Source organism: Panthera pardus, unplaced genomic scaffold, assembly GCF_024362965.1.
Source record: "Panthera pardus isolate Hobbes unplaced genomic scaffold, ASM2436296v1 HiC_scaffold_10, whole genome shotgun sequence".
NCBI lineage: Eukaryota > Metazoa > Chordata > Mammalia > Carnivora > Felidae > Panthera > Panthera pardus.
This window is the reverse complement of record NW_026526655.1, coordinates 509,555-524,074: the sequence shown is the minus strand read 5'-3', so window position 1 is coordinate 524,074 and position 14,520 is coordinate 509,555. Positions and strand designations below refer to the sequence as shown.

Sequence of the window (14,520 nt, the reverse complement as noted above, 5' to 3'; positions counted from 1 at the left end):
GGTTTAATTTCTGGAGTGCTCTTTTCATGTCCCCTTTAAGTCATTAGTTGCTTCTCTTTTCCCCAGAGCCTCCTCATTTCATGAATGCAGTGGCCTGTTACATTGGCCTTTTTGAGGACCTTAATTTTTTTTTACTGCGGTTTCTTTGGTGTACCCCACTCTTTCTGTTCACTGGGGTCAGTTCCTCTGCTTTTCAGGCTGATCCCTCTGTTTCAGGAATTTCCTTCTCTGTGTCTGCTCATTCTTGGTCGCCCGTGTGTTTTTGCAAGTGAGGCTCCAGACTGCTCCTATTGGCTTCGTTGGCCTTTGCAGTGGCCACAGGTTGATTTTTCCCAGGCAAGCTTCCTTTCCAAAAATGACAGTTGCCTGGTTGCAGGGCCACGGGAGTAGTCAAGATCCTGGCTGGGTGAGTGGGTAGGGCACGCTGACAGACAGGTTTCCTTTCTGTGTATGCGTTTTCACAAGTACAAGTAAGAACAGGCAAGCCGCCCAGAGCCCTTCTGTTGACGAGGAAAAAAGAAAGGAATTACCTGTGAGGCCGACTGCTCTGAGAGATCTACTGCCAACCTAAGATGCTCTCCCTTTCCTTTGCTTTTTCCCTGATGCTAAGGTAAAGACAAGGAATTGGGGGGGGGGGGGGCGGGGAAGAGTAGGTTGATTGCCCGACTTCTAAAACTTACCAGAAATGGCAAGTTGCTTCTTTGGCTGCTGGTCTGTAACTTACCGTGTACATATGTGGTGGGGAAAGCATGAGTGTCACAAAACCGGGCCTCATTCACTTGGCGTGTATCCTTTGGGAGGCGCCCTGGCTCTGGCGTGAGGAGACTTTAACGGTCCTTCCGCGCAACGGCAGAGTCTTTCACATCTATCCCCTTCTGTGCTCGCGTCTCAGCCCCTCTGTGCACTCCACCAGTTCCTCTGTTATGAAGCTTGTTACTGACTGTGTATTCTCAGGCAGAAACCTACCTTCCCTCATTTACGAGAGCCGCTTGAAGGCACAGTGTTTTCTTTTCCTGACGAATTGGGAACAAGCAGAACAGGCACCCACGCGAGCCCCCCGTAGTTATTACTCTTGCACTGGTAAGCGTCACCTGGCCCTGCCAAGCCTGTGCGCCGGGACATACAGCTTGAGCTTGGACAGATTACGGGAGGGCCGCTATAGATGCGACATTTTTCTCCTCAGTTACAGAACTCTTCCTCCCAGGTTCCAGATAGATGTGCCGACTGTCAGCATTTTCCAGGGTCTCCCTGTTGACGTATTCAGGGTCCCAGCCAGGATCTTGGCCACTCCCACGGCCCTGCGACCGGGCAACTGTCATTTTTGGAGGCAAAGTACATCAGGGAAGCCTGGGTGGTTCGGTCAGCTAAGCGTCTGACTCTTGATCTCGGCTCAGGTCATGATCTCACGGTTCGTGAGATGGAGCCCCGCACTGGGCTCTGCACTGACAGCAAGGAGCCTTCTTGGGATTCTCCCTCCCTCTCTTGCTGCCCCTCCCCCCTCGATAAGGAAATAAACATATATATATATATATGTATATATATATATATATATATATATATATATATATATATATATATATGCCAGTAATTTGAACTGGGAAATGTAATAGGAGTGATGATTATTAAGTAGTATAAGGATTAACTACTAAGGGGAGGAGAGAATGCTGAAGAATACAGAACCGGAAATGCAGTAAACAGCGGCCAACACAAACTTGGAAGAGGTCTCCTTCTCTGGGGTCAAGGTTCAGACCTACAGTTGGTGGAGATATTTGCTAAGATGCCACGGGAACAGGCTGGCAGGCAGGAAACTGCCCCCTGGCAGGACTGGAGTAGAAGAGGGGAGACCCAGGAGGGCACAGCCATGGGGTCTCCTGCACACAGTGGGCAGGGAAGCTCTGGACTGGCCATAGCAGCACAAAATCCCAAAGCCCCAGAAACAGGGAGAGAAACTCCTTCTTCTCATGGTATCCCTGGCACCCTTTGCTGACAAGGCAGCTTGTAAAAGAGAAATATCTACAGGGACCTGCCCCCGTGTCACAAAGCAAGGCAAAGAAGGGTAGATTTGGAGAAAACAGCAGTAAATGGATACCTGGCTCACCCGTATTAACAGGTTCAAATTTGGTAATTTTAAGTTGTCCTGTTTCCTTGAGTAATTTAAGAGAAACCATTGTAGAAAGAGCTAAGGTAGCAGTGGATCCATTGATAAGGAGGCTCTCGCGTTATGTCCACGTCTTATGGTAGAGATAATTTACGTGCAAGGTGATCTCCTCAGTCTCAGAACACTGAATGTGTGGGGATACATTTCTCCTTCCAGGACATAGGATCCCCTCTCTGATAAGCAGAAGTGGTAGTTACATCTTTCGGCCCTCAGATTTAACACGAGTCCTTGTGGCTTTCCATGCAGTTTGGAGGAGTTCTCTGGTGCACAGCATTTTAGGGAGATGTGAGAACCTAAGACTTGAAAGTGTGCCAGAGTGGGAATGAAATGCCTATCAAAAATGTTGGTGACCTTTCAAAGAATCTAGAATGAATGTAGCTACAGTTTCCTGTGAGCACTCAAGATTATATTCATTGTACAACATAATATCATAAAAGGAAATTTGACATTGATGTAATTATTAGACAAGAAAATTTTTTAAGTAATGAAACAGTAGAGATATGAGTTGTATAATAGGAGTAGGCATCTGGATAGATAGATGGAGGAGTTATAATTTGGCAAATGAACTGTAAATGGGCATGTGAAACAAGTTGAAGGACTAAATCAAGCTTTTTCCAGAATTTTCCCACAGTGCTTAAGACAAAGAATAAAGAAGTACTTTGTTAGCTGAGATTTCGTAGCCCATTTCCATCCAGACAAAATCTTTAATGGTACTTTTGTCTATGCAAATTTCTAACAATATGCTTTATGTCTAAGCTTGGAGAAGAACTTGAATACGGTGGCCAACTGGAAGATGGGAACACCAAACAGAATTTTTGGTTTTTAGTCTATATTTTGTATGTTACATTTTTAATGCTGTTTCTTCTCCAGTCTAGTGTTTGAAACACAGTTCTAATTTGGGTGGCTGCTTGCCTCAGAGGGAAATGGGTCGTGAAGACCATTTTTCTTCCATTGTGAGTATCTGTCCGTGATGCCAGTGTTTTCAGTGTCTGTAGAGCCTAGCCCCTTATGTAGTTCAGAGAGAGTCTGGTTTCCTTTGCTACTTCGGGAATATGCAGTGGGCATGGGTCCTGTAGTCCACCTGATGGTGCATTTCTGGATTTTTAGGAGCAGATGATGCTCACACCAAGCTTTATTGCTTTGCCTCTCCATGATTCATGTTGAATTAATATTTGTGTATGGTGTGAGGTAGGAGTCGATGTTCATCTTTTTTCCCATATGGTCATTCACTTCTCTTGGCTCCGGTTGTTGAAAAGAGCACCCTTCCTGCACTGAATTACACTAGTGTCTTTTCTTTAAGTTAAATGAGTGTGCGTATAGGGGTCTGTCTCTGGGCTCTTGCACACTCCACAGGTCGGTTTTTGCACCAATAGCATACTATCTTAATTACTACTGCTTTAGAATAAGTCTTTTTTTTTTTAAGTTTTTATTTGTTTTGAGATGGGGAGAGAGAGAGAGCAGCGGGGGGGGGGGAGGGGGGGAGAGAGAGAGAGAGAGAGTGCGCGAGCGAGCAGCAGGGGGGAGAGAGAGACTCCCAAGCAGGCTCCATGCTGTCAGCACAGAGGCCAACACAGGGCTCAATCCCATAAGCCACAAACTGCGAGATCATGACCTGAGCAGAAATCAGACACCTGACTGACTCTGCCACCGAGGTGCCCCAGAATAAGTCTTGATATCTGGCAATGCAAGTCCTCCAACTTTCCTCTTCTCCAAAGTTGTCTTCACTTTCCAGGCTTTGGTATTTATATTGTTTTTTAATCTGCTTTATCAATTTCTTTTTTTTTTCTTTAATGCTTATTTATTTTTGAGAGAGATAGAAAAGTCGGGGAGGAGCAGAGAGAGGGAGACACAGAATCCGAAGCAGGCTCCAGGCTCCAAGCTATCAGCACAGAGCCTGATGCTGGGCTTGAACCCACGAACTGTGATATCATGACTTTAGCCGAAGTCAGACACCCAACCAACTGAGCCACCCGGGTGCCTTAAAAATTAACACCTTGTGATGTGAGCTATAATGTTTTCTCCCTGAGTGTTTTTGACTTTATAGTAGTTTCGTTTTGTTTTCCTTTCCTTTCCCCTTTCCCCTTTCCCCTTTCCCCTTTCCCCTTTCCCCTTTCCCTGATTGTATTTTTTAAGTAAGCTCTCTGCCCAGCATGGAGTCACATGCTCCCCCAAAGGAGCTGGCCAGGCGCCCCCACAGCAGTTTCATCTCGTGCAGACGTTTCTTGTTTGATGTCCCAGTTTCTCAAGCCCCTCTTACAGCTCTTAGCTTCCAGAGTGTCCTGACCATGGCCTTCTCTCCACCCAGAGTATGAAACAAAACGGTCTCATTGCCAGGACCTTGATGGGTGCATGTTTTTGTGTTTAGGTATTTTACTCATCTTGAAATTATTACGTAAGGTAAGGGTACAACCTTATTTTTTCCAGATGGATACTAAGTAGTTTTTATTGAGTAATCTGCTTTCCTCCCACTGATTGACTTCAAACATCACTTCTATCAGACACTCCGATACCTTATATATCTGGGTATATTTCTTCACCTCCTAATCTGTTCTGTTTAGTTTGTGTAGACATGTACCAGTACCAAACATTCTAATTACTGTGGTTTGAATGTCTGCTAAGGCTAGTCCTCCCCTATTTTTCTTTTTCATTGGCATGGTTGCACTTAAAAAAAAAAAAAAAATACCAGCTGTAGAATTGGTCTATCAGGTCCATCAAAGAATCCTTTTGCTCTTTTTATTAGGACCACGTGGAATCCGTGGCTGACGTCAGTGAGCACTGACGCCCCTTTGGAGGCGTTCGTGTGCCCTGCACCTCTCCACGCTCCTTCCGTGTCCCCCTTTCTGTCTCATCGCAGTGGTTTTGAATTTTCTCCATGAAGCTTTCTTTTGTTAAGCTTACTCCAAAATACTTCAGCTCTTTGTGACTGTTACAAATGTGGTTGATTCCTTCCTTTCTGTCCTGAGGATGGTGGCTAGTTGTGTATAGGGGAACGCAGCTTAGATGCATGTATGGTATTTTTCCCCCATCACCTGACTCAGTTCCATCTCTTCATGATAGTTTTCTGGTTGATGTTCTCAGGTTTTCACAGTGAATTATCATTTCTACAAATAATGATCGTTTTGCTTCCTTTCTGATTTTTTACGTCTCATTTCTTTCTGTTTTGATGTCAGCGTCACATAGTAGCTATTTAGTGTACTGCTGAGAGTGGCCTCCTCCTCTTGTTCAAGAATCACTTTCTTCCTGTTCTATGGGTACCTGGGTGGCAGCTGACTCGATTTCGGCTCAGGTCATGATCTCATGTCCGTAAGTTTGAGCCCCATGTCAAGGTCTGTGCTGACAGCTCTGAGCCTGGAGCCTGCTTCAAATTCTGTGTTTCCCTCTCTCTCTGCCCCTCCCCTGCTCATGCTCTACCACTCTCTCTCTCTGAAAAATAAAATAAACATTTAGGGGCACCTGGGTGGCTCAGTCGGTTAAGCATCCGACTTGGGCTCAGGTCACGATCTCACGGTCCGTGAGTTCGAGCCCCGCGTCAGGCTCTGTGCTGACTGCTCAGAGCCTGGAGCCTGTTTGAGATTCTGTGTCTCCCTCTCTCTCTGACCCTCCCCCGTTCATGCTCTGTCTCTCTCTGCCTCAAAAATAAATAAACTTTAAAAAAAATAAAATAAAAAATAAAAATAAAATAAACATTTAAAAAAAAAGAGTACATTTATCTTGATGATTACTCAGAAATGTATGGAATTGTTGAATCCTTACATTGTACGGCTGAGAATAATATAATGACACTATATGTTAATTATACTTCAATTGCAAAAGTAAAGGAAACTAGAAAAATACCCAAAAAAAGATGAAATATGGCCCCTACAAAAAAGAAAAAAAAAGAGAGAGTGCGCAGGGGAGAGGCATAGAGAGAGGGAGACATAGAATGCAAAGCAGGCTCCAGGCTCTGAGCTGTCAGCACAGAGCCTGACGCGGGGCTTGAACTCACGGACCTGAGATCATGACCTGAGCCGAAGTTGGACGTTTAACCGACTGAGCCACCCCCAGGTGTCCCAACATTAAAATTATTACTTATTATTTTTTTGCTGAACATAGGATAGTTGACTTGCAAAAGCTTTTTTACTTTGGTAAAATTTACTCCAATACAGGAGTTAAACACACATATATATACACGTATACATATGTGTGTATGGATATATGTGTATCCATGTGTGTGTCCATACATATGTATGTATATGCGTGTGTATTAGTACAGAAACCTGTGTAATTAAGTGTAGTTCTATGCCCAGATTTAAAAACCCTGTTCCGGATCTGGACGCTGGTGCATCATGGATGTGTGCCTGTGTGTCTGCACACTTGATACGTGTTGGCATCCCTCGGTTCGGCAGGCCTCCTGGGACAAGCCGGGGCTTCACTGCCCGTGGGTGGAGGGCTTGGATGGGGCTGTTAATCCCACCATCGCCCCTTACCGCGTGGGGTGACCAGGCACTTGAGAAGGGAGAGGGGAGGACTGGAGCAGCAGAGCAGTTGTGGACGTTCTGGGCCTGTCAGTGGCGCATCTGCCACGTTGCTGGGCCTCGAGATTCAAGATGGATGACGCAGTCTCTGACCCTGTGGAATAGGAATGCACCCAAACAAGTAAATGTGGGAACGACGGCGCCGTAAGCACCGTGCTGGAGAGAAGCGCCAAGTGATGTGGCGGTTATGTGGAGCCAAACGCAATTAAGGGGACCTTCCCCACGAGGCAACTAACTCACCAGGTTCTCAAGGGTCTGCTCGTGGCCGCCAGAGGGAGAGGGGGTCTCCCTGTGAGGGAGCAGCCAGGTGTCCAAGTCGCCCCCGGATGGGCAAGGCCAGGCCTTGTGGGGCCCATGTGCACACACCTTTGGGGCCTTCCTTGTCCTCCTGTGGAGCCCCCCACCCCGCAACAGCCCTGCAGTCCTGGGGGAGGGGGCACAGCTGTGGGAGAGCTTCCTGGGGAGGAGTGCTGAGTGTGAGAGGAGTTGCAGCCAGCTCACCACTGAGGGGATCGGACCGCACGTCAGGCTGCAGAGCCTGTTGTGGGCGGGTTCTCCCAACAGCACGGCCGGCACGCGAGCCCTCACCGTGATCCTCGTCAGACGTGATCTTATGGTACTTCGTCCAGAACATTTGCTCTTCGCTTCTCTACGGATGGCGTTGTCTGCATCCCTTTGCGGCTCTGACTCCCTGCATGCCGCTTTGTCACCACAGAGGGCAGCAATTTCCGTCTTCCCATAAGAATGCTCGCTTTACAGGCGTCTGTGGGGCTCAGGCGGTTCAGCTGCTGACTCTTGATTTCGGCTCAGGTCACGATCCCACGGTTCGTGAGTTCGAGCCCCTGCATCAGGCTCTGCACAGAGCCTGCTTAGGATTCTCTCTCCCCCTCTCTCTCGGCCCCTCCCCCACTTGCGCTCTCTCTTTCTCTCAAAATAAACTTAAAAAAAGAGAAAAGAGGGGCGCCTGGGTGGCTCAGTCAGTTAAGCGTCCGACTTCGGCTCAGGTCACGATCTCACCGTCTGTGAGTTCAAGCCCCGCGTCGGGCTCTGTGCTGACTGCTCAGAACCTGGAGCCTGTTTCGGATTCTGTGTCTCCCTCTCTCTCTCACCCTCCCCCGTTCATGCTCTGTCTCTCCCTGTCTCAAAAATAAATAAAACGTTAAAAAAAAAAAATTAAAAAAAAAAAGAGAAAAGAGTGCTCACATTAGGAGCACAGCCACTTCTTGGGCACACAGTAAGAAAGTCCAGTGTTTAAACTCACAGAAACTACCGTCCTGGGGAGCCATGGAGGTTTGCCTCTCCTCCCCCTGCAGGTGTTATCTTTGCAGTGCGAAAATGACATGCCCACTGATGAAAATTGAGACATCGCAGAAGTTAGAAAATAAGGTAAAAGTGAAGGCCCTGGTCCCTATCCCCACCCCCATTCAGTCCAGAATGGTGATTTCCTCTCAGGATGGAGCCTTCCAGACTTGCTTCAGTTAAGGTAAACGCAGCGTGCACATTTTATGAAGTGGGCTTCTGTCATGTACACTGGATAGGAAGGGAACCCTTTTTTCTTCATGACTGAACTGTGGTCTTGGACTTCATTCCACGCTGGTACAGAGTCCTGAGGGCTGTGACAACGGAGGTACCGTTGTTCGTGTCATCAGTTCTCTGTTGGGTTTGTCCTTGCATCTTTGGCTCTGTGCGGTTGTGTGAGAATATCTGTAGGAGAAAGTTCTAGAAGTGGAATTGCTGGAGCAAAGGTGTATGCGTACACTTTAAGTTTTGGAGGTGTTTTCAGACTCTCCCGGAGGACGGGACGAACTGGAGTTCTCCCAGTAGTGCGCGGACATGGCTGCCTTCCCCCAGCCGCACCACCCCGTGCTCCCAGCCCTCTGAGATGGACAAGAAGTGGTGTCTCGCTGTTTTATTTCATTATTAGAGGGCTTGAGTGCATTTCTGTGTGCCTAAAAGCCATTTGTATCTCTTTACCCAATTCATGAGAGCAATGTGAGAGAGAAATCACTTGTTTTAGTATGATTCTGGATGGTAACTTTGTTCGCTGTTTCTCTGTTCAGAAGTTTTTCACCTTTAATTAATCGAGTCTGTCTGTCTTTGTGTGGTACTTTAGGAACACTTTACTTAACCCCGAAACTGGAGAAATATTTTCCTGCTTTGTTCTGTTCTTTAGTCCATAGGAGTTTATTTTTGTGACCAGTGCAGACCAGGGAGCTAACTTCATGTTTCTTCTGAACGGAGGGCCGATCGTCCCACCTCTAGTCTGAGCAGTGCGAGGTCTCCTCGCTAATGTTATTACCAAATAATCAAGCATTCACTGGGGTCTCAGGCAAACATGGAGTATGAGACCCACCTCTGTGGTAAATACCAAGTTGATAAAGTGTTCACTGAGGCTAAGAACGGGTTCTGTCATCTAACGTTGCCAAGAAAAATAGCTAAAGATGCACCTGAGAAGGTAAGAGTGAGGGGGTTGTCTGGCTTCACTTTGGTGTCCGCTTCTGAGCACTAAGAGCCTTAGAAGAAGGCAGAGTGAAGCAAGGAGTTAGGAGGATGGATTTTACGTGCGGAAGCCACATCTTGCCACGCTGTTTCATGAACCCGGGTCGTTGGAAGGCACCTCATTCTCCTGTGCTCCCCTCCCTGCCTCTCACAGCCTAAGCGCGATGGCCAGACGCTGCTGACTCAGGTGTGGAGGCGCCTGAACCTGACGGAGTGTGACTACTTCGGGCTGGAGTTTCAGCACCCCCGGGCCTACTGGGTACGTGCTCTTGCCTCACTCTTGCAGACGGGCTGTGGGTACGTGGTGGGTGCTGGCGGTGCACGTGGCCATGGCAAGCCTCGGAGGACCTGTGGCAGCAATGGGAGCACGGAACCTTATCACAGGGCTGTTACTGGGGCTGTCCCGTGGAAATACGGAGTACACGTGCCTGTTAGCAAGGCTGAGTTCCCATCCTCCCTGAATTTGTTCTCCCTGCCAGTACGTGTGCCAAGGAGATCCAGAAACTCCCTCTAGTACATCTGTTTGGTGATCATTTTTAGCAAACTGTGCTACTAAATTGTTTATCCTTTTTGTCACTTGATAGATGAGCCTTAAAAAGTGTGGAGCTTTAATATTTACAGGTGGAACTGTTTTAAAACCCAACATCAACCTGTTCATTCAATAAGTATGTCAACGTTAGAGTTCCATCCACCCCTTCGTGTAGTGGTGCTCTTGCCATTGTTGTTTACAAGTGCAGCATGCACCACGTAGTTGTTTGGCCTTAACAGATGCCCCCCCCCCCAAAATAATTATTGGTACCTGTTCTGTGCATAGCAACAGCAGCGTGCTGTGGCCTCGTGGTGGGGTCCCATACAGTGTGGCATCTTGGCCTCCTGCCACACTTCTCGAAGCAGGTGCTCCTATACCTCTCCCAGGTGTCTTTTTTTTTTTTTTTTTTTAATATTTATTTATTTTTGAGAGAGAGAGAGAGAGAGAGAGAGAGAATTAGCAGGAGAGGGGCAGAGAGAGTTGGAGACACAGAATCCAAAGCAGATTCCAGGCTCTGAGCTGTCAGCACAGAGCCCAACACAGGGCTCGAACTCACAGACCGTGAGATCATGACCCAGGCTGAAGTCAGACATTCAACTGACTGAGCCACCCAGACACCCCACTCCCAGGTGTTTTATCAGCATTAGACTGGTGTGTGAGCGGAGAATCAAAATAGGCCGGCCTTAAATATCTCTCCTAATTATAAACAGTTCTGTATTTTGTAACATACTTATTAAATAGAGAAATCATTGAACACATCTGATCTCTTTTCTAAATTCTCTTTAGATTTGGCTCGAACCTATGAAGCCCATCACTAGGCAAATACGGAGTAAGTCCTTTTTTTAAAGTCTTTAAAAATTCTGTTCATTTTAGATGCTTTTGTTCTTGACTGTTCAAATTGAAGGTATGTTCAGATGTTCATTGTCACTGGATAGCAGCAAGGTGATCGACAACAGTACTTGAACTTGAAAGTCATTTCACTACTTAGTCTTATCCTATGTTAGCTGGGGGTGGGCAGTAATTTAACTCACTTCATTCTCAGATGTGGCAGTAACAGGATATGTTCTTTGATAGCACTTTAATTTTGGACCAATATGCAAAGACAAATATCATACGATTTCATTCATATGTGGAATTTAAGAAACAAAACAGATGAACATGTGGGACGGGAAAGGAGAGAGGGGAAACAAACCACAAGAGACTCTTAATGACAGAGAACAAACTGAGGGCTGATGGAAGGAAGTGGGTGGGGGACGGGTATTAAGGAGGGCACTTGTGATGAGCACTGGGTGTCATATGTAAGTGATGAATCACTGGGTTCTACTCTGGAAACCAATACTACACTGTATGTTAACTAATTTGAATTTAAACAAAAAAATAAGAAGGCAGTTTCTCTCTCAGTTATGAAAAGACATTGAGGTTCAATTAGCATTTGTAATTTTTTTTAACAATTTTTTTTTTCTAGAGAGAACATGCATGACTGGGGAGAGGGAGGGGTAGAGAGAGAAGGAGAGAATCTTAAGCAGGCTCCATGCTCCACACAGAGCCCAACACAGGGCTCGATCCCATGACCCTGTGGTCGTGACCCAAGCCAAAATCAAGAGTTAGATGCTCAACCGACTGAGCCACTCAGGCACCCCCCCTATTTTTTTAAACAATTTTTAAAATTTTATTTTTTGTGATTTTTTTTCTGAGTATAGTTGACACACAGTTTAGATTTTTAATAAAATAGTTCATAAAAAAATAATAAAATAAAATAGTTCATACTATTTTGTAATTTTAAACATTATTTTTGTTAGTCTCTATTAAATTTGTTAAATTGAGGCACATAGTGATGCCTCTTAATAATTATGTAACGCACAGGGTCCTTTCTAGGGGTCCAGATTCACCTGCAACGTTTTTAGTCCCGAATGGGAGAGAAGGGCATGCACCAGTAGCTTCATCAGTCCCTGGTGACGTCAGGCCATGTGGGGCATCATCACATTTAGCAAAACAGCTCCTCTTTCCTTTTTGGTGAAAATTACATGGGTGTGTTACTGTAAAATTTCAGTAAAGCTAAGATACTCAGATGAGCTAATAATACCTTGTGCTTTTTCTTTACAGCAGTCATATTGTTCTGGTTCAGTATAGTGAGCGATGGTAACATTTTTCTTTCACTAAAGTGTACAAAGATCTCAAAAAATAGTGGGATTGACCTAATATTTGTGAAGTTTAAAATGTTTCTTTTCATAGGGCCAAAGAACGCATTGCTTCGTCTAGCAGTCAAATTTTTCCCACCTGATCCGGGTCAGTTGCAGGAAGAATATACAAGGTAAAGAGCCCCTACTAAGCCACAGCTGCTGTCAGCGGGATCTAGAATTCACCTGTATCTCCAGCAGCGCCTGGCTCATCAAGTGCTCAGGCTCTATGTATTCAAAGAATGAATGAATACATCTTCATTCACCTAAAAGGTGAACAGTATACACAGAAAAGGTGTGGTCAGTGTCTAGTATTAAAAGAAGCATTTAACTCTTGCACAAACACAAATGCCAGCGGAGCTTGGAAGAGTGTTTATGGTGCAAACTGGGGACAAAGGTGGGGGGACTAACACGTGTTAGTGTGCTGTTGAACTGATAGCCTCCTGCTGACACAGATTTACGCATGTGCGTAAAGTTGCCAGGAGCCTAGCCCGTATGCCCAAAATACTCTCAAGTGGGAGAAGTGTTGAGTTTGAGAGTCCTTATGAATATATGAGCAGAAGTATTTTAGGTGATTTCTTTTGTCATCACTCTCTCGAATTCGAGATTGATTCTTCGTAGAAATGATTTGAAGAAAATGTTTACAGTTGCTTCATCTGGGCACAGATTATGGAATTTATTTTCCTTGTGTTTTATGTACCAATTCAAAACCCAAGATCAGATATAGGATGAAAGAGAACTGTGATATCATTGTGGTGGTACCAGCCTTTCTGAGCAAAAAAAATGTATTTATACCTGCATCATGGGCATCTTATGAATCTCTCTTTAGAAGGTTCTTACAGAACTCTGTAACATCACAGAATCCCAGGTTGTCAGCTGCAGGGAGATGTAGAGATCCCATTAGCCCAGCCGCTCACTTTGTGGGTAAGGAAACAACCCCAGGGGCAGCAAAAAGTGTTGTTATGAGTGAATACAGAGCTCATCTTCTTAGCATATTAAGTACCTGGCGTTTCCCAAAAAAGTCCTCTTTGAGGGAATAACAGGTAACGGAAGGTGTTACCTAACGGGGTCCAAGCCAACTTTATGCAGAAGGTGCTTCTTTTATTTATTTAAAAAAAAAAAAAAAAAAGCAGTTTATTATAAAAGAAGAAAATCTTCAGAATACAGCTACATGGAATAAAAAGCAAATGTTCCCCTTCACTCCCTGCCCACTGCGCTGTCCCCAGAAGTAGTTACACTTGAGGAGTGTCTTCCAGACGAATTCACAGCAAATGTATAAATGGAGCCAGGTCTTTAAAGAAATGGTAATTTACAAAGCAGGATCACACTATGCGCCCAGAACTGTGGGTTGGACGGCTTGTTTGGTCTTGTTTTGTTATCCACGTGTCCGTCTTTGTGTGCACAGTGCCTGTGCCTGTATCTACTTTACTAAGTTATTATATTAGTGCATACTGAGATCATTTCCGATTTTTCTCTGCTATATTGCTGCAAATAAACAGCCTTGCCCACACATCTTTGTAAGCTCTAGAAAATATCTCTCCTGAAAAGTTTCATAAAAGTGAAGTTGCTCAGTTAAAGGGTAGCCACATTTAAAATTTAAGAGAATACAGTAAATTTTAACAGCTCACTCAAGTATAAATTGCAGCAAGGGCAGAGAGAGTTTGTCTTGTCCATCGTAGCTCCAGCTCCAGAAATAGTACCTGGAACATGGTACAAGCTCAGTGATTATTTGTCGGTGGAATAAACGTGCATATGAGCATATTAATACTGCCTTCTTTAGTTACATTCAGGAGTGCCTGTTTCTCAGATCCTAGCCAAGGCTGAATATCATCGATCTGTCTCAAACTTCCGTGGCCACATTTTAAGCTCTATCTGAATTGGATGTTGCTGATTCTTTCACAACAGAGTCATTAAGTGCAGTTGTGTGTGTGACAGAAGTGACCTGAACTTGTGAGCTTGCCCTTGAAGGTGCGGTAGGGTCCGGGAGGCGAGCATCTGAGTGCTCTCGTGGGTGCGGTGACTCTGCCCACGGAGCTGCCGCCTGCGACTTCACCTCTTTGTCACTGTCTGCTCTGGTGTCCCTGGTCACCGCTGTTTACGGGTGCTGTCCTGCGACGGAGATGCGGGGGGTCTGCCCTAGAGCCTTCGGAGCTGACATTTGTGTTGTTTGAACTCCCTTCTAGGTACTTGTTTGCCTTGCAACTTAAGAGAGACCTCCTGGAGGAGCGTCTGCCCTGTGCGGACACCACGGCGGCCCTTCTGGCATCCCACCTTCTGCAGTGTTAGTGTCCCCAGCCGCGGGCGGAGGCGCATACGGTGTCCTAGGTGCACGGCCCTCAGGACCGCCAGCACCTGATGTACCTGCACAGTTAATGAATGTGATGAAAGAACAGGCCTTCGATTTGAGTATTTTCTCCAATAAGCTGAAGATTAACATCTACAGAGTGGAAGTCCTTGAGGCAGACAGTCTCCACCAAGAAAGGAAGGCTCCAGGCCAAGATCTGCAGCCACACGAATCCTTTCCGAATGTCTCTCCTTTGTGTCTTCCTGCGTTTTCCCCATAAATGTCTTGCGTCTGGGAGCCAAGTGGCAGCCCTGACCCTCAGCACCCCTGGAAAGAGACCTCCCTGGGGTGACCGTCAC

The 14,520-nt window shown here is 45.9% G+C and overlaps 1 protein-coding gene across 1 annotated transcript in view; it reads left to right on the top strand.

Annotated features, from left to right (window-relative positions):
* Nucleotides 1-14,520, top strand: part of FARP2 (FERM, ARH/RhoGEF and pleckstrin domain protein 2) — a 107,980-nt gene that overhangs the window by 37,334 nt on the left and 56,126 nt on the right. Inside the window, 4 exon segments of the mRNA XM_053902541.1 lie at nt 9,326-9,430; nt 10,487-10,529; nt 11,933-12,011; nt 14,061-14,158. Coding sequence (XP_053758516.1) covers nt 9,326-9,430; nt 10,487-10,529; nt 11,933-12,011; nt 14,061-14,158 — 325 coding nt within the window.